Genomic DNA, 25,089 nt, shown 5'->3' on the forward strand with positions numbered 1-25,089 from the left:
ACTATTGAAGGGTTTTTTTGTTCACTTTTCAATCTGCCATGACATTGGCACAAATTTTTGTCTTAACAGAAATGCACGACATTCGTAATTTTCTCTCTGCTTAGTACAATTTTCTTCCCACCAAAATAAATTCATTTACAAAAATTCATTTGCAGAATTTGAAGTGTTCGTTCCATGCAAATGCATCAGGAGTTTTGAGTAAGAGCAACGTTTTAAAATGTATTAAATACAGCAAATTAATTTACACAGCTTATTGTGAAGCAAATGGTTTAAACCCCAAAAAAGCTTCAGTCTCAGTGAACAGACAACAAAGACCTGTTTATTCATGAAGAGGACGGTGGGACAAAATGATCATAGCTAAAGTCTGGACAATACACAGAGTTTTTCAAGTGTTCTTTAACAAAGACACATACAACGTTTGTTACGGCTTCACAACACTCAATATAACTATAAACAGACACAAAAACTACAGTGGGTCATTCTTTAATAAACAAAAAATGTAACATTTGGAAAACTGCTGTGGTGAAAGAGGACTAAAACAATGTGAACAAATGAAGCAATAAACTGCGCCAAACCATGAAAATAAATAAATTGCTGAACTTTACTTCTACATTTTCATTTAATTACCACCTCAGAGATGATGGTATGTCATTCTTATGCACATCCTCTGCAAAACACAAGTTTGTCTAAATATATTTTCAATACTTAAACTGAAACAGCAGGTTCAGGTCAGTAAATGTACAGGCTGTAGAATTTACAGCAGTGTGTCCTGCTTTAGCTCACCTGACCACTAAACACATACGAGAGACGTTAAAGGAATGGACCCTAAAAGTAAGCCAGAACAGCACAGTTATAACAATGACATTTATCAAACCATAAACTTAAAGAGGCAAAGACTGAAGAAACAAAAAACGTCACACTGTGAATGTGAAAACCGAAATAGAAAATATTTCTAGGCAAAAGTGAGGAACGTAGAACAAGAGAAGGATCAACACATACACACAAATCTACACACTGATATGCATTGAGCTTTGTAAAATGGTCCAATTTGTGTTATAGTATCTCTATACATACAAAAAAAACCCAATAAGTGTGAACTAACTACTGACAGCTTGCATTGCTCTTCAGTAACTTTTTTTTTTTTTTTTTTTAAAGACACAAAGTCACTCCGAAAAGGAGAAAAATAAATTATTATCTGATAGGTCTAGAAAAATAAACATTTCTATAAAACCTTTCCTGGACAATATTACTATTATTATAATTTTTTTTGGATTTTTGTAGCATTAACAAAGTGCTCCAAGCAGTTTGCAAACATTCATGTTCAAATCATGGACTGAGCCCTAAACATGGTACATAAGATTGTTCTCCTTTTAAAGAATAAACACACATTCATTATATGGAAAAGGCTGTGGTCATTGTTCACTGTTCATCACAGAATGGACAGAAGAATATAAGACAGAAGTCTTCAATACTCTAGTCTTTGCCTCCAGCTAAGTTTAACGGCACTGGCTGTGATCATGTGATCAAAAGTAAAAGGTGGCAGGTTGTGTTCTTTAATATTAACAGCATTTGGTCCTTTATCCGGGTTTATAAATTATAAGTCTACTATTTATCTACCTTACATAGCCAAATGTTTATGGACACCTGACCATCATTCTTGTTTAACACCTTTCTTGTTTAGTCCCCTTTTCCTGTCATGGTTGTCGACGCATCTGTCCCTTCAGCTACAAGAACTTTAGTGAAATCAATTGTTCATGTTGGATGAGAAGGTCTGGGGTGCAGTTGTCATTCCAGTTAATCCCAAAAATGTTCAGTGGGGGTTGAGTTCAGGGCTTGTTTAAACCGCTCGAGTTCTTGCACTCCAGTCTTGTCTTCACAGACCTCACTTTATACACAGGAGCACCGTTAGGCTGGAACAGGTACAGGCCTCTTAGTTCCAGTGAAGGCAAATTAGAATGCTTTACACAGAGATATTCGATACAACTGTGTGCCCACATATGGGTGTGATGGTCAAGGGTCCACATACTTTTGGCCTTATGGTGTACGTATATAAATTGTAGACACATTTGTGTTTAAATAAGCCATTCGCTTAGAATGAACTGATACTGAAAGTAAACTCAAACAACCTGGAATCCTGCCAACACAGACAAGATACCTGAAATCATCCTGACCTCAAATAAATAACACAACATTAATGGACTGATGGACAGAGTTCAAGTGGATTGATATTTCTGAATGTCACCCAAACCACATAGCAGAGGCATGAATGTGAAGAGAAAGAACATGACTGTAAAGTATCCCTGCCACTATTCTGGTGTGTGTGTGTATATGTATGTTTACATATACATGCGTTTGTGCGTGTGTGTGTGCTCCACCAAAACCTTTGGTCTTTATTTTATAGAAAAAAACCCAAATCATAATTTCATACAAATGAAAGTAGTGGAACAGTATCATTTTAAGGATGTTAAACAAGCATGTTTATGGAAACTTTGGCAGTTTAATCGCTCAAAATTGACCTGCTGCTAATAAATATCAAGAGATTTATAATGGACCCACTGCACCCTTTAGGATGAATGTAGAATATCTAATGGCTGTGTGTGTACATGTATGCAAATCAACAGTGATTTTAACAAATGCAAGTTTGCAGTGACCTTCCACATACAGTTGATTTCTGGCACCTTGGCATTAATCCTTAGTATATGAGGCAAACAGAAATTTTAACATGTCCATTTATGATGGTTGGTTTGTTGTTGAGCCCACCATTCTTGATTCGTTAGTTTTTCCAACGTGTATAAGAGATTAAAGGCCAACCATTTTCTTTTAGATTAAAGTGCAAAAGAAATCACTGTTAAGAGCGGCAGATCTCTGGAGTAGAGAGTCCCTAGAAAGCTACAAATCTGAACAACTACTCATCTGTGTTTTGTTTGTATGAAGTTTGTTTAATCTGGCGGGAATGGACTAAAGCTCCAGCCAGCAGCTGAGCTTCGAGTGCTACATGGAGGTCTGACCCTCCAAGCTCCAGCAGTGGTTCCAGTCCAGGCACTCGTCTCTCTTCAGCCCCCAGAGCCCTGCGTCGCCTCCTCAGGTCCATCTCTCCCTCCTCTGTACTCTTCTGTTCTTTCTGAGGCTCCTCTACTTCCAAATCCAAATTCTCCTTCAAGTCCCTGCCTCCTTTCTTCTGAGGTTGAGGAACTTTCTGCTCTTTAACGAGGACTTCATTCTGATCGTTGTCTCGACTGTCAATTATCTTCTGCAGCTCGACCAATTTTTCCCTCTGCTCCATCATCTTCTGCTCCTTTTCAGCCTGCTTTATGAGGTCCTGGTCGAGCCTGTCCTTCTCTTGTTTCAACCTCTCTGCTTCCAACCTCTCTTTCTCAAACCTCTCTTTCTCCAATGTTTCTTTCTCGAGCCTCTCTTTCTCCAGTCTTTCCTTCTCGAGCCTTTCTTTTTCCATCCTTTTTCCATCCTTCTCAACCCTCTCCTTCTCCAATATTTTCTTCTCGAGCCTCTCCTTCTCCAATCTTTCCTTCTCCAGCCTCTCCTTCTCCAATCTTTCCTTCTCCAGCCTCTCTTTCTCCAGTCTTTCCTTCTCAAGCCTCTCTTTCTCCAATCTTTCCTTCTCGAGCTTCTCTTTCTCCAATCTTTCCTTTTCAAGTCGTTCTTTCTCAGCTTCCAGCTGGGCCAACCTCTGCCTTACTTGTTCCTCCTCCTTGGCGATATCTTCTGAATGAAGCTCTTCAAGGTTATCTTTAGCAGGGTCAGGCTGATGCTGGCGTAATGGCACCCCTCGTGCACCAAGTTCTCTTTGGGTGTTATCATCTCCATGCACTGGGAGTTGTGGAGGCTGTTTCTCCTGTTTGGCTTCATCTTGTGCTGGGTTGAGAGCAACAGCATTCTTGTGGCTGTCTGCTGCTTCTTCCCCATCACGTTTTACTATTGGTTCTTTCACTTGTTGTATTTGAGCTTCAGCTACATGTGCTGCCTTCTCAGGTTCCTGGTGGTGGTCTAAACTCTGTTCTGGGGCTTTCGCCTTCTCGTCTCCATCTGCTTTATCCTGCTGCTGCTGCACTACTTCACCTGCGTCAGCTGCATGCTCACCTAAATGCAGCACAAGTTGATTATTGTACTGTATACAGACACACACTAGGGTCCAAAAGTCTGAGACCACATTGAAAATCTGAGATTGATTTTCCCCCTTTTAAAGCTGGACATAAACAGAAAATTTTAAATAAACAAAAAGATTATTATTTATTAAGATATTAAAGATTCTGCACTATTCTTGATTCCATATTAAAATGAAAGCAAACCTGTTTTATTGACCATGTAAACAGCTTCGTACAAATGGTCAGATTTTCCTCACACCTAATCTCATTTATTGAAGCTCAGACGACACTCTGGATTTGATCTAAAACGGATCATGTTTTGCACAAACTTGTGGAGCCCATGTCAGCTCAAGTGCACACTGTCATTAAAGCAAAAAAAAAAGGTGACAAACCAAAATACTAAAAAGAGTCTGAAATTCATGTAAATATTTCAAAGATTCTACTTTTCACTTAAGTTGCTGCGATTAATATAATTTGTAATAAAAACTGTTGTATTCAATTAGCAAAAGAATGCAAAATAGAAGCATTTTCACTAGTGCTCTCAGACATTTGGACCCAATTCTTTATACATACATATACCTTTTCAAAACACATTTTTATACCATCTTAGTATGGATGCTTTTAGTAAAGCTTTTAGTATGGAATGAATTACTGGAGACTCAAAAAAGGCTTTCAAATGACCTGCAGCTTTGGGTTCCTCCTCTTCATCCTTTTTCTGATGGATTTCTTTGTGCTGCTCCTCAATTACAGCCAGGAGTTTCTCCTGTTGGTCCAACAGCCTCTTCTGTTGCTCTTGCTGCTCTTTGATCACCTGCAATAGCACGGCATGGTCCAACACTCCCTCTGAGGAAAGAGATAACAAAAGACATTCAGAGACATTTATAGTCACAGTGATTAGCTGCTGATATTGTAGATAAGTAAAATGAATCATTTGAAATTGATTTGCCTTTATGTACAGTAATGAGTTAGGAAAATAAATTATAGGCCTACTAGGTTACATGTTGCTTAAATGATAACCATGTAAGCATTTATGCATTCTGTCAAAGATTAGTGAATCAATTTGTGTTAAACATTCAGTATTTCCACTGTGAACCTCTTCAAATTAGGGGGGGGGGAATCACATCAAGATCATCTGTTTGTTACTAGAATTATTATGCTTTCAGAAGCAGTAGCATGAACACAGGAAAATTAAAAAACAAAATGTTTAGGAAAGGATATATAGAGGACAGAAATAGTGTAGTGTTAAAAGCAGGTGTCTAAGGTGCTATAGTCAAACACAGCATGTTAGAAGTCAATGGCTAGAGCCTCATACCTGCAACGATCTTTTTAATCACTGTGTCAGGAGTCCGTGGCACAACAGAGCAGTGGAGGAAGAGACAGAAAGAGACAGAGCAAAGAGTGCCTTAAGAGCGCCTTAATACAAAATCAAGCCAAGCAAAAGAAACAGAAGTAAGATTCACTGTGCTTTTGCATGCTATTTCATCATGATAAACCAAAATACCTGTCATGCAGGGCCAGCTTGCAGCTACTTTAGAAAATAACTTATGTCAGGAAAAAGAATTGAAAAGAAATTCTCTATACATATATGGATATTACTAAACTGTCACAGATACAGTTTTATACACCAACATGTTCCAAACGCTTATAAAGGTCAGTGAAAATAACAACACAGGTTTATCTTATTCCATCTAATTCCACTCATGGCAAACGCTCTTTCTACAAATCCTGGTCCATTTTTTGGTGTAGAGTCAGCTGCATCTGACTGCTCAAATGGAAGAAACTTGTTTACCTTCCATCTTGTCTCCATCTCCGTCCTTGGTGTCCTTCCCTTCTTGTTTTTTCTCTTCTTTACGCTCTTGACTGGCAGCCCCATCATGCACTTCAGCCAAATGGCCTCCCGGGTCAGGATCTGTACAGTGGATCAGTCAGTTAGCGAGGTTACATAAACTTGTTAAAAATCCCTGGTAGTTGAAACCATTTCAGACCAAGCAACATTCACGTGTTTGTGCCTCACAGTTAACCAGTGACAGAATTCGATACAGTATGATTCAGTTCAGTATAATTTAATTTGTCCACCATGGGAAAGTCTTCAGGAGAGAGGGCTTTGTGCTTTCTGGTTTCTTGGTAACTTGAAACCTGTGCTTTTGTGTCTTATTAATAGTAAGGGAAAAGAAAGGCGGCTAATAAAACCTAAGTGAAACAGGAATTAACTTGTATCATGGGAATATTTTGTGGCATGTTTCAGATTTTCCATATAGAAGGACCTTTCCATTTTTTTTTTACTTTGAGCTAGTTTTAAGCTTATATATTAATACAGCTAAACATATATGACTGATTTTGTAATACAGATATTTTCACATTGCTTTTTAAAACCCTACTTAATATATCCAGAACTGTTGTTTCTATGTACTCACGTTTCTCAAAGTCAGCTGGTTTTTTATTATTTTCCTCCGATTTCTTATCAGCTTGCAGTTTGTTCTCAGCTTCCTGCTCCTTTATTAAAGATGGCTGCTCCACAGGCTTATGCACCACTGCCACTAACTCTGGCTGCTTCTGTTCTTCCATCTTCTCATTGGCCAGGTCCTGGGCCACATGGACCATCGCAGCATCCTGCTTTTTATGCGCCACCTCGTTCTTCACTTTATCTTCTGTCAACTCCTGCTGCTGGCCTGCCCCCTGTTCTGCTAACTCCTCCTCTTCCTTTCCAGCAGCTTGGTTCTTTTCTTCGTCGAGCTCCTGCTGGTTCTTGTTCTTCTCTATCTGAACCTTGTCATGAGGGATGGGTGGTTCATGGCGGTGAGCCTCTCCATCAGGCACTGCAACTTCTGAGATAGTAAGGTATGCTACATATATATAAACCCTTGCACACAGTATGTATCAATAATGACAGACAATGAAATGATAATGATCTTAATATAATATTGTGTTTTTAATCTTTTGTAATCTATTGATAATAAGATCATGTTTTGGCCTAATGTAAATCAAAGCTCTTAAATAAGTAGAATCTGGTGAAACCAATAACCTTGTTTCACTTCTAACTTTATAACAATAAAGCAATTGCAAACTTTATAACTCACATTTTTTAATGATCAAGGATTTGTGGTTAAATTGTTATATATATTTTTTTCACCGTGATTATAAACAAATTGTACCAACAATGTCCAACAAATCAGTTCTGCAAGCTGACACCATTCTTTTACTGAATTACCTGCTCCAGGACGGTCCAGCTGAACCTCCTCATTGTCCTTCCCCTCAGGCACTTCCATAGGTACTTTTATCTGTGGCTCCTTCTCCTCTGGGCCCTTTACCTCCTCTGCAGGCAAGAGCTGATCCACAGCCGTCTTAGGTTTGTCCGGTTTTCCTGCTGCCACTGGTGCCACTGCGGTTTGATCAGCTAAACAGAGAGAGAGAGAGAGAGAGTGAGAGAGAACTTAGGACCACGGCCCCAAAGAGCTGTAGCTTATGGAATATGAACACCTGACTTAAATCAATATCACTGCTTGACATTGACATCATATGCTCATGATTTCAGTGCGATGTCTGAACTGCAATGTCTTTTGGATATATGGTATTGATAAATTCATATAAATATATGATAAATTCACAAGTAAATGATTTGATCAGCAGGGGGCAGCAGAGTATGTGTGACGACAGAAACAGACACTGAAGCTAGAATTCTGCTTGAGATAAGCAGTGGATAGATGGATAGTACTTTCCATATAACCTTGCCATTTGTCCTAAGGTAAAAAAAAAAACAAAAAACAGAAGCCTTTGAATATTTACACTCTTCACTTCCTTTATCCTGGGGCTATGGTTTTCTTCACAGCATCAGGCCAGGTATTTTAAGATCCATTTTAGGTTCTGTTGCCTTTTAATCCAGTGCAACTAAAAACTAATTAAATGGAAAGTGTAAAATGCAGGCCTGAAAATTTACATAGTAAAATGAACGAAAATTAATTTATCCACTACATTTACATTTTATTAAATGATTGTAACCTGGGTTTTATTTATCAGATAAGGCACTGTGATGAAATCCTAGAATCTTTAAAGGAGTCTAGTTTACCCACCATGGCCTCCAGGGAAATAACACAGCAGGGAGGAGTGAGCAAGAACAAGAGCATAGAATAGAAAATGTTTAATGCAAAGCATGGAATTTTGGTGTCCTGTGCCTGCAGACGCACTCCTTCACATGTCTTCATGGTTATTCCACTCACTCCCCCGTTCACACTCACTCATTCACTCGTGCCCCGAGTCCTGTGTGTCCACACAGCTGCCCTCACCCGCATGCCGTAAACAGGAAACAGGTGTGGAAGTGGGTGTCCACTCAGTGATAAATGCCAGTGTCAGTCAGAGGGGGGTGGGAGGAGGTATGGTGAGAAAGGAGGGAGGGAGAGGGAGAGCAGCAGATAGAAAGCGAGAGGAAAGAGAAAGAGTGTAGGGACATAAAGCTGTCTGAACTGCCCTTGTGCAGTTTTTTTTTACAACCCTCGTCCCTTTTTACAGTAGGGGGAATTTGAGTCCCTCCATCATTTCCTTTGCCCTATTCTGTATTTGGACGCCCTCCCATCCCTCTCTCCCTCAGCTGGAGTTTGAGCAGGAAAACGCCAGCGGCTGTCTCGCTACTGCTCTGGGACAGAGCACGTTTAGGTTTGAAGGGCATCATTTAGGTCACAGCAGCACAGAAAAGGCCTAAGTTTTGAGTTTGTCCTGCTCAATCTACACCAGCCTTTTCTTTTTATGATCTGTTTCTCACTCTCCATTTCCTTCTTTTTCAATCTGCATTTGTCCCATTGGTCTCCTTCCTCTCACTCTCTCATTTCCTCTCTCCACATCATTGACTTACCAGGATGTTTGGGCAGCTCTGGCACAGCAACAACAGGCGGTTTGTCATTAGTTTTGGGGACGATAGCAGGAGGCTGTACTTGATCTGGCTCACTGGAGATGGACAGAGTGGTGAAGGTGCTTAAGAGTAGAATCCCAAGCCCAACCCACAGAACCAGCTAGAGAGAGGGAGACAGAAAGAAAGAAAGAGAGAAAGAGAGAGAGAGAGAGAGAGAGAGAGAGAGTTGTTAATTTTTTTTTACATTTTTTTCCTCCTTTCAGTGTAGGATTAATGGCACTTAAAGCTAAACTTAATCTACTGGTGAAGACTTTACCAAACATGGTATTTCAGCACAAGTGGCATAAGTTGCTTCAGGCCACTTGGCTTAGAAAAAGGGGCACTATCCTGGCAGGGGGGCATTACACTCTTATGCCAACCCAAACACCTGCTGTGGCCATTACAGGCAAAAAAAAACAATTACAAATTATCTTTTGTGCATTATTCTAAATTAGGACAAAACCCTCTTGGACAGACTCTATTGGCTGGCAGACTCACTGTGCAACCATGGTGATATAGAGATCACACAACAGCCTATGACCACCAGCAATAGGCACAGCAGGTCACATCTGCACAGCAGTACTGAATAAAAATGAATACCATAGTGCTACCTTCTATAGTTTATAGTAACTAAGGTTAGAGAGGGAGCAGACAGAAGAACAGTAAACAGCCTAAAATACTTAAAAATCAATATCTGTACATTCCTCTACACTAACAGCAGTCTACAATCCAACAAAATATGTGTATTTGTACATATGTAGTTGTCGTGTAAATGCATCTCTAAGAGCACTACTCGCTCTCCATTTCAATAGATTTCATGCAGAGACATCAAATATTCTCATTTTATATTCTGCTCCTACCTCAGTATGCCGAATTCAGCAGTATGCAAGATGTGCATAGACATGCTATGTGTGCAGTACCTGAGCAGTAAGGCCATTCTTCATGATCTTCCTGTATATGAGAGCAGGGCAGATGAAGCAGATCAAGCTGCCCATAGTGGCTCCAGTCAGACCTAGGATTGTTTCCACTGCAATACACACACACACACAGATTTATCATCCATTATATCCCATTTAGTAACACAGTCAAATATAAATAAAATGGTTGACTTTAATAAAACTAACATATTCCACATCAGTATTTGAAGAATGTTGGATCTAAACTCCTGAATCACTGTTGTTATCTTTTCCATGGTGCCCCCACATCACCAGTCTGGGCATAAGGCCCATAAAACATCTTTCATCCTAAGAGCAGCCATATTGTTTTACTCAAATTTATGCCCTACGGTATCTGTTTCCCTACAGCTGGATTTGTGGCTACAGTGACACTGGCAGGCCGTGGAGCCATCACTGTAGACAAAGCTATGCTTCCTTTTCAATCCCATCTGAGTATCTCACCCTCTTCCAGTCTATTAGACTAATTGGGTCCACAGAGCAAAGCAGAACCCATGTCAACAAAAGCTCTGATGTATGAATAAAACATAGATCTTCTTTTCCCTAAAAACACGTCTTTGTTATCCTCCTTTGCTATTAAGAAATGACCGATGTAGAGTGGGAAGGTTTGGTGTGATGGAGCATCTGTTACCATTTTCTAGAATGGACTGAAGTGTAGTGTGATGTCAGTAGAAGTGACAGTGTCATTAAAGCCAAGCTGACTAAACTTGAGCTGTAGAGGTTTAAACAGAACAAAGATATATATGCACACACAGTTAAGCAGACTATTCATACACGCAGACACTAACCGTTCGGAATGAGGATACCTCCCAGCATAGTGCCGAAGACGATACACAGGGTAATGCTCTTGAAGCGAAGGGGTGGCATGTACCCACCAGCAGCAAAAGTGCCATCCTTCTGCTAAAAAACACCAACAAAAGACAAACATGTGCAGTGGCAGTTCAACAGGCAGTTACATAAGAAAGCTTGTTTTAGTGTTTATGTTCCTAAAGGACCTGCATAAAATTACGTTTTCTCAATGGGACAATACCCTTCAGTGTGCTGGCAGAGTTTGCCTCTCCATGCTGGCATCCGAGCTGATTCAGCACAGCAGCAGTTACACAGTGAGCCAGTGTCTCAGCAGCTTTATGGAGCAGCTCTCTCATTCTCTTCATCAATCATACACTTTTATTTCCCTCCTGAATCTGTCTGCTCTGTTGCTGCTGGCTAACTCCTTATATCATGGCTCCTGTTGCCACTAAGATCTTAGATGACTTTAAACTTGAACTGGACCCTGAGTCCACCAAGAAGGTACAGACCAGAATGATAAACTAAGCGTTTGTGAAATACACAGAGAGTCTGTTTAGTAGGAATTCTGACATGGATGATGTTTCCCAAAGCTATTGTGGTACAAGATGGCATAGTTAAAAGGACACTTAGGGTACGGTCCAGTCTTACCTGCTGCTCAAACAGCATGGTGTTGATGGCCTGCCTGCAGGGCAGGATCATCATGGGGAAGCCCACAGCCACGGACATCATGAAGCCCACTCGGATCATCTCCGTCACGAGATTAGAGGGAAAATTCATCAGCACATTCCCAGCTATGGTGTCTGTAAAACTTACATAGCCAAAGAACCCCACCTGTAAGAAAGGAAAAAAAGGAAAGACAGAAATTAAAAACAGGGAGATTATAGAATGCTGGATAAGATGGACTACATATATCCAATTCTGTGTAATATATTTGTGTTCATTCCAAATTTCAAATTCTTCTTTGACTACAGACTGTAGTAATATCACTCTGATGAGCTTATAACTACTCCAGATGGTGCAATGGTAGTGTTTATTTGACAAAACAATAGTGCAGAGCTATGCAAGAAACATTTTTTCAAAGGTCTTTTGATCCCATTGGCCCCTGCACGCTCACAGTAAAGAGAAAAAGCAACAGAACCCCGCTTCTCAAATCGGCCTTGATCTATCCACAGAGGTAAATAGAGGGTTCCTCCAGGAACAACACCAGACAAAAGTCCTTGAGCGTACCACAAATCTCCTGCACTACCCTGTACACAGCCCCTCCTTCCCTGCATTTGTTCAGGGTAAGAAAGCAAGGGGCTATGAAATACAAAAGTGGAAATGTAGGAGCAGCTGAAAAACACATGAAAGCACTATTATCTCTCAAGGTAACATTTATTTGCTGCTGTATGAGAAATAGAACAAAAAAAATATCTGACATGGTCTTAAATAGCATTCCACCTGAAAATATTTATGGAGGACTAAAAGAGGGTGGTGTCAGAGACTGATGAAGTGGGCTGATGTTTATGTGGTGGAAGAAAAGTGCCATTCAGACCGTTTCTGTCATTCGCACTCTACCTATTTCTTTCTGTTTAAACTGAAATAGTATGAGGGTGCTGCCACACTGAGACAGAAGAGAGTAATCACCTGAGGCACTAGATGGAAACTACAGCAGGCAAACAGACGCCTGATCCCTCCAGAGGACAGAGGAGGACTTCAGGTCTGCCATGAATGGCCTCTTAATTAGAGGTGTCTCCTGACGCTTTTATCATTTCAACCACAAAAACTGTGAAACCAGTCAAATGTGATTTTCTAACACTGAATGCCATGAGAAGTAAAGAAATAAGAATTAACATTTCTGATGGAGAATGCTAAAAAGATTATGTGACAAAACAAACCAGTTAAAGAAGTTTTAAGTTCAAGTGATGTATTTAAAGTGATTTGATTCAGAATCTCTGTCTTCAATTAAGGGTGACCAAAAAAAAGAATAGCTTTCTCTACCAACTGAAAGACGTTAAAATCATTTTAAAAAAATAATATTGCCTGGAAAATTACAATTTTTACAAATTACTACTATACTCTTTTGCCATTAACAAAAGGTTAAAAAATTTTTTTAGTAATAAAGCTCTAAATGAATTTATTGGAGCCTTAAGCTCATACAGGTATTAGACAAGAGCCTCCTGATAAATAAACCAAATTCTACAGATAACTTTAAATACAATTTGGAAGCAAGCAGTAGCATAGCAATTTCACATTAAGATTCACATTAAGATTAAGATCTGTAATTTGCAGTGGAAATGCACTAATTTGCATGTATGAAGAATGCTCAGTGGGATAAGTGTTGTTCATTTTTTTTTTTATTATTATTATTTTCGTGCAGAAAGCTTGCTTCACTGGGAAAATAACAGATGCTGGAGATGGTGTGGGAAACAGGAAGCTCACTACTAGTGAATATCCTGGGAATGTCCAGTAAGAAGACTCTTGTGGGTGAAGGTACACAACACCTTGGGGAATATATTTAATGTTGTAGTGCCTTTTCAGTTAGAGGAATTGTTCTTGTTATTTATGGAGTGTTCTTTTAAATGCATGTAAAGAATTGCTCTAACAAGGCAGCCTCCATCTTCCTCATAAAAAATATTTAAGGAAATATGTAAAATGAGAATTTAAACAAGCAATTGAACAGTTATTACTAGTCTGTTTTAGAGTTTCAGTCTGCTATACTGCGCAATAGGAATAAGACAAGTGTGTAAACCTAATCATTTTAATCTAGTCCCTGGTGTAGTAAAGGGGAAATGGGAAAAACATGTCCATCTAGCATTGCTCTACACCATTACACTCACTAGGAAACCAGAAACAGAGTCAACCATTTTTAAGCTATCGTTTAAAATAGAAAAGTTTCTCACACAAATGCATACATACTGTGATGTAAAAGGTGGTAACAACGTTGAGAGATGAGGTGAAGATGGTGCTCATTCTCTTCACTGAAGGCTCATCCAGGCTGTCATAGGTAGGTAACACCTGCCTGTAGAACAGAAGACCTTTTTTTTTTAACTGTACACATCAAGCCCCCTATACACCCTTACAAACACCACAGAACTACAAATCTCTTACTGTGTGTTGTTAATGTAAAATGATTGTAAAACACTATGAGAGTATTGGATGTCAAATAAATTCTGTTTTAAATTAAACATACTACACTACTATGGACCATATTTATAAGTTGTTAGCTCAGGAACTAGAGTGTCAGCAAATAAGTACAAGAAAAGAAAAGCAGGAATTGGAAGGAAAAGCTCAATATTTGTTTCACACAAACTGAAGACAAAACTTATAAAAGGAGAAATGGGGGAAAGACAAATGATGGGACAGGCAAATGATGAACAGCTGGATATCTCTGGGAAGCACAAGGGGAAAAAGCACAGAAAAAGGGGGAAAAAAATCCATGTGTCATCAAGACAACTAATAAAACTAGAAACCGATGAAACATTAAATGGGGAATTTACTATGGCTATATATTAGCGACTAAAGTGCGAGTCAGATTTTTAGAACGTTATAAAGTTTTCTGCCAGGTCGGGCTTTTGTTTGGGTCCTTTTTCTCTCGCCCACTCACTGCTCTCTCTCTTTCACACACACACACACACACACACACACATACACACACACACTCTGAGAACATTCTCAGTTTTATTGGAATATACAGCACTGTGTTATGTGCTCTTTACCCAAAGCCTGGTATGGTGCCAGAGGCCAGCCAATCTCATAGCTGGAACCCACTCACAATAAAACCCAGGGACAGGGGGAGATGTGAGAGAGAATCGCTCTCACTGAGTAGTACCGACAATCAATTGCGTTTATTGCCATCCTACAAGCACAGCATTGAGCCTCTTTTATCAGAAACACTGAGAAAGAACTAGTAAACCCACCAAATTACCAGGGAAGGGGTGCATTGCAGCAATTACTTCATAGTGCTAAACTAAACAAGTTGTTGACACTAATTATTTTGTGATTCAACTAAAAGATTGCACCTACGGGAAAGTGTTACTGAAGTGTTTCTCAAGTGTGTATGTGATATGTCATAAGTATTTTATGACAGAAATAACATTAGTGTTTACACATTATAGTGTTAACCCCATGCAGCACTAAAACTGGGATTAAACTGATTCCAATCTTTTTTGCAAGTCAGTTTTATTGACATCTTTACACAATCCACTTTCCAGATCCATGTTCACCCCCGCATCAGAAAATAAGATAATAATCTGTATTTGATTTTTTTTTTATGTGAGATATGGGGCATATTTGTGCTAGATAAACCTAATTAGAAATATACACAGGGTGCTGAAAGGGCTGTTTTGTGGTCACATCGAGTCAAATGTCCTCACACGAGGGAGGTTCGCCTTTGCTCGAATGATTGGCATAAGTGGCATCATGTGTCACACTTTCTGACCACTGTCCAAAGAGCTTGAGCCAAGCATCACTCATCACCCTAAGAGTTGTGTGTGTGTGTGTGTGTGCAGAGAGAGAGAGACTAACAGACAGCCACTAGGGCTGTATTACATCATTGTACGCATTAACACTGTAACCCACTACTTATACTTCCTTCACTATATCACCATCTCACACACTCACACACCCCATCCTGCAGCTCTGACACACCTCTCACACACTTATGTTGACAGAAGAAAGCAGGCTGTGAAAGAACATGCAAATGGAGAATGAGAGTGAAGGGGTGTTGAATGAATAGAGAGAGAACATGTAGTTCTCCCTTTCAAAACACTGACTCAGAGGAACACGGACTGAAGTTCTACAACAACATTAACAACTGTGCAAAAGACGACAACATTCGCTTTGCCTGGAGGTGTAAAGAAAGCTAAAAATCAGAAAACTTAAAAAAGTTCACTTCACCCTACACTGGGAAAACGAGGAGCACTACATAGGACCAGAATTCCGAGCAAACAGGAGTTAAACCAAATGAAGCAGTGCATTTTGTGGTTTTATTACAGTACCTATTATGGGTCATTATGGGATTAATCAAGTACACTAGATGTCATCCACTGTGCCTATTCACAATGGCTGATCCCAGAGATAGTGTGCTACAGCAAGTCAGTATATTATATACTATTGCAAAACAAAAATTAATTCCATATGAAGGCTATGTAAATACTGCTTAATCTGAGCTAACAGAGCACAAATCTGTCATAACTCTCCAGCTACAGAATAAGAAACCTACACCTTGCAGTTCAGCATTAAGAAACAGAGACACAATTAAGACAAAAGTGAGGCACAGACAAGATTTTTCCTGTGTAATGTGAGAAAGGAACTACGGATCTCATAGCTGAAATGTTGTCTGTCATGTTGTCACGAGATGCTACATTAGGCACCTTTTAAGACGAGTCAAAAATAATAAAACTAGCTTGTTTAACTAGTTAATCTTAGTTACCATGTGTTAGGCTAGTTTCCTAGTAACCTGGCCATGGGACTTGGAATTGGAGCACACTGGAGCTTTTCTTGGCTACTTGGGCCCTCACAGCTACAAATCTCACTTTAACATCATTAGACAATGAACATGTTCTTCTGGAAGTACTAAAAACCAAAAAAACTGCAGTAATGTACCGTCGATGATTAATTCGGAAAGATGCCAAAATGTGTTTTCTTTAGAACATGATCTGCAAAGCCTATGACACTGTGTAAACTCTGTTAGAATGGAGTGCTTGATTAATGGCGACTGCAATGGCAAAGATCATTTATCGCAGTGAGAAAGTTAGTATCATTAGTATCACACTGCTGTATTCCATATACAGAAAAAAAGGAAGAAAAGGAATGATTGTTGCTGATTGTTTTTGCAGAAGGAGTATGGTCGCTGCTAGCAGTTGGGGTCCATTTTCTCAGTGCGTAACACCTGACACACCAACAGCTTCCAGCTTCCTGCTGCCTACATCACAACAATACCACACACTCAGACTAATTCTGAGGGAAAAAAAGCTCAACACCTGCACTGGTGTTTTTGCACAATGAAAATGGAGCCCTGTGATAGCCAACATTTACTACACAGGAAAAGGGAAATGGAGCAGGGAAAGGGGAGTACTTACGACTGACAGGCGAATGCCATGCCACAGATAGGGATGCAGCGAAAGACGCCGTCCCAGCGTACGTAAATGACCCTGTTGAGCCACAGGCCACTGAAGAGGCCATGTTTGAAGGATGAGAACACCATCTGTGGTGAAGGGGAAAGCAGCAGGGTTACAGCACGTCCCGTTACGAAAGAGGTTGAGAGGGAGACGAGGGGAAACAAACTTTGACCAGGCCATGGGATTGGCCACTAGAAAGAGAGGAGACCCCTAGTTAAAGAAGGAACTTTAAAAAAAAAAAAAAAAACGGCCCATGAAAACAATGGCGAATGATAGCTCCATGAGTGACGAATTCACCAGTTTCTGTGCCCTCACTTGCTGCAAGCCTTGGTATTTTTTAACTCACTTTCAATCTACATTGCCAACCACCTAATAAAAACAAAAACAAGGAACAAATTTTTCCCCAGAGTAAGAAAATGGTGAAAAAATACTCTGGAGAGCACACCATGTCACAGGAAAAACAAAGGAGGAAATGAAAGAAGTGAGGAAGAGTTAACCACTTTCCCTTAATACTCCAGAATCCATCTCTTCACTGAACCACAACCATAAGCCCTGTTTCAGCAAACCATAGACAAATGTCCTTTTACACACTCACATACACACAGACAAACAGATGAATATAATACATGAAGATGTTTGATTGGGTGCAGGTGGAGAGAATAGGGGGAGTTTGGGGGTAATGCAGTGATCAGGTTGAATCCGTGATGGTAGAATGCCTCGGTCCAGGGCGTAGGCTACTTACGGGTGGCAGCAGAAGGTAGTGGCGATAATTGGCAGACATTGCACGACCCCCTTGATGCGCCACAGGTGCACGCTGTCCACCCATGACCCACTGATAATGCCGTAACGCAGAGAGGACAACACTATCTAGAAGCAGCCGAGGCAGCGCCCATCAGGAAGGCAGGGCACGTGAGGAGTAGAGTGGTTCAGAGAAGGGGGCAAAGGGAAGACACATTAAGGTTAGAGGGTTAAAGGCCAAACCAGCACAGGCCTGGAAAGGTTCTTGTCCAGCAAACTGGCTCGTGTATCAACACATTACGAAGCAACTAAAGGCATGGCCTGAATCTACACATTAAAAAGCTGTCAGATGATTCGATGACAGTTATGCTGAGGACATAAAAAAAAAAGGATGACATTAAGCATCAAATACAACTCTGTAAAACTATTGTAACAGCACTGTTATTGCAGTTGCTAGCACAGCCAGAACACATTATATCAGATTTAAACCATTATCAAGACTGAATTATGAGTCATTTATGCCTAGCCAGGCCATTACATGAAACGCAACATCATGATGCATTAACTGTGACTGAGAAACATTCATTAGCTTGTGATGGATTAATCTAAATATTACAGTAACTTGCGCTATTATATGCGTAATGCCTTTCACTAGAAGTTTGTATTGTTGGGAGGGAGTAAAAGTATAAGCCTCTCAAAACATGAGGACCTCCTTAGAATTAAGAAAGAACACACTGAATTAGGAGGATGAAGGGGACCCAGTGAGGCTCTACACCTATAGCAATGATTTGTAGATTGCAAACAATCATTTACAGTACATTATACAATGCTAAAAGACAAAGAGGGAGAATACTAAAATACTGTTAAAAGCAGCATTTTCCTGTGAACAACAAATAACAAAATAAAAATAAAACTGGAAATGTCCAGAGATTCTTTAAAAATCACATTTCTCAAGACATGCTGGACCACAGGATAGAAACAAAAAGAGGAGGATGACAAGAGGCACAAAGAATGAATCGAATTCAAAATGTTGCACACATAATCTTCTAATCTTTCATCCAGAATCTAAATCTATCTATCTATCTAGTATATATTGTATACACATTTTTAGTGTCATTTATAGAACATATATCCCTATTTAGAATACCAACTGCACTCCTGTACATAAGTCATCCACTCCCATGTACATATACACCCCAATAGCTGTGTATCTTATTCGTAATTTACTGTAAACAAGTATAATACCACTATGCACTTCTGGTGTGCTGCCAAGTGCATTTCATTGGCTTTGTACATGTACTTTGCACAATGACAAAGTTGAATCTAATCTAATATAATCTTATAATCACTAGAATTTCCTTTCTTAATTCAAGTGTGGGCATGAGCAATACATAAAACACGTTAAAACATGAAACTACCCAGGACCTCTTTAAAAGGTTTAAAATAAAGCAAGTTGTATGTTTTGTCTACCCTTTCCCTCTGGGCAAAATTAAAAGAGGCGGGCTGTTAACAAATGTTAATACCAAAAAAAAAAAAAACCATGTAGGAGCTCCACTTTATTGAAAACTATAATGTAAGCGACTCACCGTGAACATAAAGAGCGTGTAGAAGATCAGTGCAATGGCTGAAAATGTCTGGAGAGATGACATCATGTTCCTCTGCAGACTCAGAGGTAGCACGATGAACAGTGACACAGCAATGAGCAGCAGGATACGGAAACTGCCTGTTACCTGAGGAGGTGAGAGGAACATGGACTAGCATCACAAAGCTCATATAAAGAGACATCTGCTTACATTTAATACATCTGGTCAATATACCACCTGTTAATTATTATCATAATTCTGATCTTTCCAATAATGAGAAGGAATATGCAAGAGAGCCTCAAACAAATCACCTCTGTTAAATTTTCCAATCATTCTCATCAATCCATATGAAATATGTCTTCCATAAGTTTTTGTTTTTTATACACTAAGATATAGCTCTGATGCATTACACAATAAAAAAATAAACATGTTTGGACAAATTATTAAAGGCTGGATAAAGGCATGGTCTTTGACCAAAACACATCCTAGGTCAATCAGTTTGTTTGTGTTATTTTAATCCATTATGGTCAACCTATATGTAAGAAACACTATTTTAGAACAAAGCACAGCATTTTGAGGAGATGTCCCAAATAATCAGACCATCGAGATAGATTTAGGATGGAACAGAAAAGATCAAGATAGAAAAATAAAACAATTAGCAAAGCAAATGTGACATCAGATATAAGTAGTGTTACTCTAAAAGGGAGGCGCTGCTTACCTGGAGGCCTAAAAGTTGGGCAAAGAAGTTTGACCCAAGGTCTGCAATGACCACGTAGAATGCAATGCATGTACCAAGCATTAAGCCTATCATACTAGAGAGAGAGAAAGAGAGAGAAAAACAAGTACGTCAAAGCCTGGTTGGAATGATTAGGTGGAAAAAAATGTCTTAAGTAATGATCACAAATCTGACCTCAGCTCCACAAGTGCCTTTCCTGGTTTACCAAAAGCATGAAAAGCTGCAGAGAAAAAATATATTTAATCTGGGCACAGCTGTTGTGGTATTTGAGTCTGAATAAACAAAAAGAAACTAAATATGCAGGGCAACCATTGTGAACCACCAACACAGTCCGGTTGCCAAATGTCATTTTCAAAAGGTCAGCGGTGTGTTTGTCATTCTTACCCAGTCCAGCATAAGTCCTGCGCTTAGTGTTGCTGGCTGCATGGACCAGGAACATGCAGGACTGATGGGTCATCCACGAGCAGAAGAAAAGCAACAGAGTGCCTAGCACTATACCACACTATATGAAAGGGAAAAAAAAAAACAGATATTGCATGAGGCTGATTAAGGTGGACACAGGATTTTTCTCTGCTAATATAAAACACAAGAACACAGCAGCAGCTACAGTGTACTCAGACTGATACCGGAGTTGATACTAGTCTGAAACTTTGGATCTGTTCCAGATCAAACTTTCCATTTTAATCCACTTTTTTTAAATTTTCCATTTTAATCCGCCAAAACATCATCACACATCAAATTTTACATAACTTCAGCATCTGAAACGGGACATGAAAAGGAAGTTTCAGGCACTTAACTACAGCAGTAAAACGAATCACAAATGAAACTGAGTTTGCAGAAGTAACAATTTTTGGTGCGCAAATTTCACTTCTATACACAAGGAGTACTTGCAGTCAGGGACTTCAGCCGTGTTAAAATACCCCCTTCGTACGGTTCATTATTTAAATAGGTACAATAATAATCTGCTATTTATTAGAACCACTGAAATTTTATTGCTGAAGACTGACAAAACACATTAGTTTTCCAACTGACATATTTATATGCCTTAGATTTGCAGTTATTAATGCCTAAATTTATCATTTCAATTGATACAACTTGTCAATCAGGCTAATAACTACAAGACCAGTGTAGTTTATATTATAACTCAATAGAAACACAAATTTGATAATGGTGGGATGTGATTTTCTTTCACCACTGAAACAAAATAAATAAATCATTGTCCCTCTGGCTCTAATACACAATAGCAATAACTTTACAGGGTATTATTTGGTACCTGAGACTGATTCTGATATTGACATTATTATAGCGAATGAGCTGAGACTTTATGGCATGAAATATCAGTGGACCATTATGGTCTGTCAATGAATTGGCATTCAATGGAAAAGGAATAAATATTCACTCACAAACTTTATTAGAAACACTATATTTCTAGGTAAGGCCTCCCTTTGCTCTCAATACAGTCTCAAGTCTTTGTGGCTTTGTTTTAAGATCCTAGAAACAAACCTTTGAGATTCTAGTTGACATGATTGCATCATGCAATTCCTGCAAATCTTTTAAGAATTTCCTGTTCTACCACATCCCACAGGGGTTCTACTGAATAACAATCTGGTGACTGGGAAGATCACAAAAGAACACTGAACTCATTGTCATCCCATTGTTCCTGAAACCAGTTCGAGAAGACTTTTGCTTTGTGACATGGTTCATGATCATGATGGACATAGCCAGTAGAAGATGGTAAATTGTGGCCATGAAGGGATGCACATTACAATACGCCAAAAGTATGCCAAGAAAACATTCCCCACACCTCCATAAGGCTGAACTCCAGCTCTGGAGTCCATGGATTCAGGCTGTTGGTGCCAAATTCTGACCGTACCATGTGTGTGCCTCAGCAGAAATTGAGATTCATCAGATCAAGCTACATTTTTCTGTCTTAAACCATCCAGTTTCGGGGAGCCTGTGCAGCAGCCTCATCTTTCTGTTCTTGGCTGACAGACGTGAAACCTGACATGGTCTTTGGCTGTTTTAGTCAATCCACGGTAAGGTTTGAAGTGTTGTGCTTTTCGGCTCACCATAATTGTGCAAAGAGGTTATCCGAGTTACTGTAGCATTTCTGTCAGGTCAAACCACTGTGATCATTCTCTGTTGATCTCTCTCATCTTGCGTTCCCGTCAACAGAGAAGGACTGGATGTTGCGTAATTGTCAAACCAGTCTGTCTAAATCGGTCAAAAATCACTGAGACTAGATTTTTCCCCATTCTGATGGTTGATGTCAACATTACCCGAAGCTCATGGCCTGTATCTGCAATGTTGTGTACATTGCACTGCTAGATAACTGAATGAATAAACAGGTAATAATAAAAAAATAAAATGTCTGGTAAGTGTACATTCTGGCTATGCCAAGCGCATTACACATACAACAGATTATATTATAAGGCACATGCTGTGGTGTAGAAACACTATTAAAAATCCCAATATAGTGTGTTTACCTGTTTAAAGCAGAAGGGCATGGTCAGCACACTGACTCCCACAATGCTGTTCACCACGTTCATTATTAAACCCCAATTAGACGACGTCATTTTAGCTTTCTTGACGTGTACAGCTTTTATATCCGAGATAATCGATCAGCAGTGACACACACGTGTAGTCTTTGCTTTTATTCCGATGTAAATGCAGGCAGGATCCTGAGTTAGTGATGTTTCCTGCAGTGACGTGGCGCTCTGGGGTGAAGAACACACTGAAGTGTAAACCATGCACAGTAACGAAATACTTCAAAACTCCAAGACACTCCGCATTCACATTCATATATCTGTAATAACGTCACAGAGAAAAACAAAGCAAAGCAGAGTTAGTTACACTACTAAACAGACAATTCAGGTAACGTTACATACCACGTCCTCACTTCCCCTCCGACATCAACTCCTATGTTACCATCGGTATCCTTAATGCTTTCAGATTGTCTAGTAATAACAAGCAGCCCGACTCCTCGAGTTAATATTGTTAGAAAAATACGCGTTATAAGTGATGTAAATAGTTTAGGAAGAAACTTCACGATTCCGTATCCAATAACACTATTTCCTCGATGCGTAACCAGGAAGTGGACTCGACAGCATCAGGCACGCGCTATCTGCTGCCCTCAGTGGTCAGGAGGAGAAAAAAAAAACCTCCTCCATCCTTCATAATACCTTCTTCCGTGGGATAGGATGTTAATACGAAGGTTCCCGAGTTCCCTTATACACAATAAATAATTGATAATTGTCAAAGCCACATCATTTCCCGAGTCTGTCATCACTTAACACTTTACATAATGTTGTTTGAATTAGACAGAAATATGGGCAGGAAAGCAGGAAAGGGAAACAGGAATGAAGGATGGTGTTCTGCAACAGGAGCTTTGTGGAATCCAGGCTACAAGCACCTCCTGCAGTGTTAGTGGCCCAGCTGGAGCAGTGAGGTTGTGTCCGGTGTACACCAACCGGGCATTAACATAGTCTCTAAGGACAGGATTTGAGACTTGAGTTTTACAGAGTAGGTTTAAATGGAAGACAGGAAAAGTCTGGCTATTGTATACCTCTGGCCTCTGAACCAACCTGACTATTCAGCTTATTGGCTGGAGGGTCTTGTCAGTCCACACATAATCCCTGAAAATTGGAATTAGGTCCCAGCAGAACAGGAGAAAAGGGGGCAGGACTGTGGACCAGTGGGGCAGATTTCTGTGTCGGTTTGAGGGGTACTCTATCCAGGATGAAATTAGACACAGGCATCCGATTGAACTGCTGACCTCAGGGGAAGCCCCTGGTCAGTGTGGGGTCACGCAAGCACAAAGCCGAGTGCTGAACTGTGAGAGGTCAAGCATGCGTGCAACTGAATGGAAGTCTTTGTGGACTCAGGCATGCACAAAATTTCCCATGAGCCACCAAACCTCACAGACTCCCTCAGGAGCTGAAGGAAGGGGGATGAAACCTGCTGCTACCCTCAAGTGTGTGCGAGTATGTGAGCGTGCATCTGCGACCTCAGTAAGGACACACACAAACTGCCTCAGTAATCACATTTAATTACACATCAACCAGGCCTGTGAATGGGGTTTTTAATGCAGGACTTCTCCACACACAAAAAGACTGACATGCCCAGCTAAACATTGCCTACCTTTGTTCTCCTGAAATCTATTAAAGCATTCTGTCGTAACCATCAGCGTGCTAAAAGGCTTCAGATAACGCCTATTATGTTGATAATCATGAATAAAGGGAAGACAAGAGTGGTATGCCATTCAACCAAAGGTCACCACTATTTATTATGGAAGCCTGAGAGGATGTTAGGGTCAAATCAGAATCACTATTCAGAGGTTTCTAATCAGTTTCATAGTAGAAGCACTGGCCCAGCAAACATTTTGCTGGTTTATTATTATACACTATGCTGTTTACTCTTTTGTCTCATGGTTGTACTTGACAACTTATAACTGAACCTTTTGATTTAATGTTTACGCCTTAGGTTATCTATCTATCTATCTATCTATCTATCTATCTATCTATCTATCTATCTATCTATCTATCTATCTATCTATCTATCTATCTATCTATCTATTAGTTTATTGTTTATTTAAGAAAATCGGTTAAATAAGTTATTCATGAACAGTACTACTGTAAGTGATAGAGCTATCACTGAGTAAGGGTCAGACAGTTGATGCGGATTTTGCCTTCTCAAAGTCACACTTGGGCATGGCTCATATTTTTGGAATGTGTGACTAGACAGTAAATCTGCCAGGGTGACATTTACACCATTTGGTACAACTCAATCTCATGCGTCATTCATACTGTAAGAAAACCATTGACACACAAGAAGATAATTTTATATAAAAGGCATTTATTTTTGAAGCCCTTGACGTTTTAATATTGCTTGCCCTTGCCCTGAAAGGTGGGACGTAATTAAAAAATGAGCTGTGTATTCTTTCCAGATTATATATTCTAGCCATTTATCAGTTGTTTATCCGTGAGTGCACGTATGTGAGAAGCTCTATACTTGAAAGTTGCGGAGAAAGCAGAACTGTCTCGTTTCATTAAAGGGTTCTCGATGCAGACATGGCAGGCGTCTTCTCCCGACAGTCAGTTATTTTACAGGCCTCCCGCCTCTCTCCCTCCTTCCTTCCTTCTTTCATTTTGTGCTTTTACATACATCCAACCCTCCCCCACATCCTCCAACTATTGGGACTGTGGGGG

At 39.8% G+C, this 25,089-nt stretch overlaps 1 protein-coding gene across 7 annotated transcripts; it reads right to left on the reverse strand.

Moving 5' to 3' along the window:
• Positions 1–297: 297 nt before the first annotated feature.
• slc38a10 (solute carrier family 38 member 10) lies at positions 298–22,988 on the reverse strand. Of its 7 annotated transcripts, none has more exons than XM_058405865.1 (18): positions 22,771–22,988; positions 22,369–22,599; positions 20,267–20,384; positions 20,057–20,102; positions 19,865–19,958; positions 19,150–19,293; positions 16,787–16,911; positions 13,623–13,725; positions 11,373–11,555; positions 10,724–10,835; positions 9,903–10,009; positions 8,947–9,103; positions 7,312–7,497; positions 6,518–6,919; positions 5,893–6,012; positions 5,416–5,436; positions 4,785–4,946; positions 298–4,098 (listed from the first exon to the last, which is right to left on the reverse strand). In XM_058405865.1, exons 2-18 carry the CDS (start codon positions 22,456–22,458, stop codon positions 2,906–2,908), a joined length of 3,363 nt encoding a protein of 1,120 aa, XP_058261848.1. In that variant the 5' UTR covers positions 22,459–22,599; positions 22,771–22,988; the 3' UTR covers positions 298–2,905. The 7 variants fall into 7 exon arrangements, with proteins under 7 accessions (XP_058261848.1, XP_058261845.1, XP_058261842.1 ...); XM_058405862.1 differs by having other exon boundaries at positions 6,518–6,928; XM_058405859.1 differs by having other exon boundaries at positions 6,518–6,946.
• Between the last annotated feature and the right edge of the window lie 2,101 nt (positions 22,989–25,089).

This window comes from Hemibagrus wyckioides, linkage group LG13 (genome assembly GCF_019097595.1).
Source record: "Hemibagrus wyckioides isolate EC202008001 linkage group LG13, SWU_Hwy_1.0, whole genome shotgun sequence".
NCBI classification, from domain to species: Eukaryota; Metazoa; Chordata; class Actinopteri; order Siluriformes; family Bagridae; genus Hemibagrus; species Hemibagrus wyckioides.

Excerpts from the sequence above, each read along its gene's own strand:
- slc38a10 (XM_058405859.1), bottom strand. The coding sequence starts at position 22,458 with ATGACGTCGTCTAATTGGGGTTTAATAATGAACGTGGTGAACAGCATT. Across the intron at positions 19,294-19,864 it reads CCCAACTTTTAGGCCTCCAG|GTAACAGGCAGTTTCCGTAT; the intron begins GTAAGCAGCGCC and ends TCACCTCCTCAG. Across the intron at positions 10,010-10,723 it reads AGGTATCCTCATTCCGAACG|TGGAAACAATCCTAGGTCTG; the intron begins GTTAGTGTCTGC and ends TGTGTATTGCAG.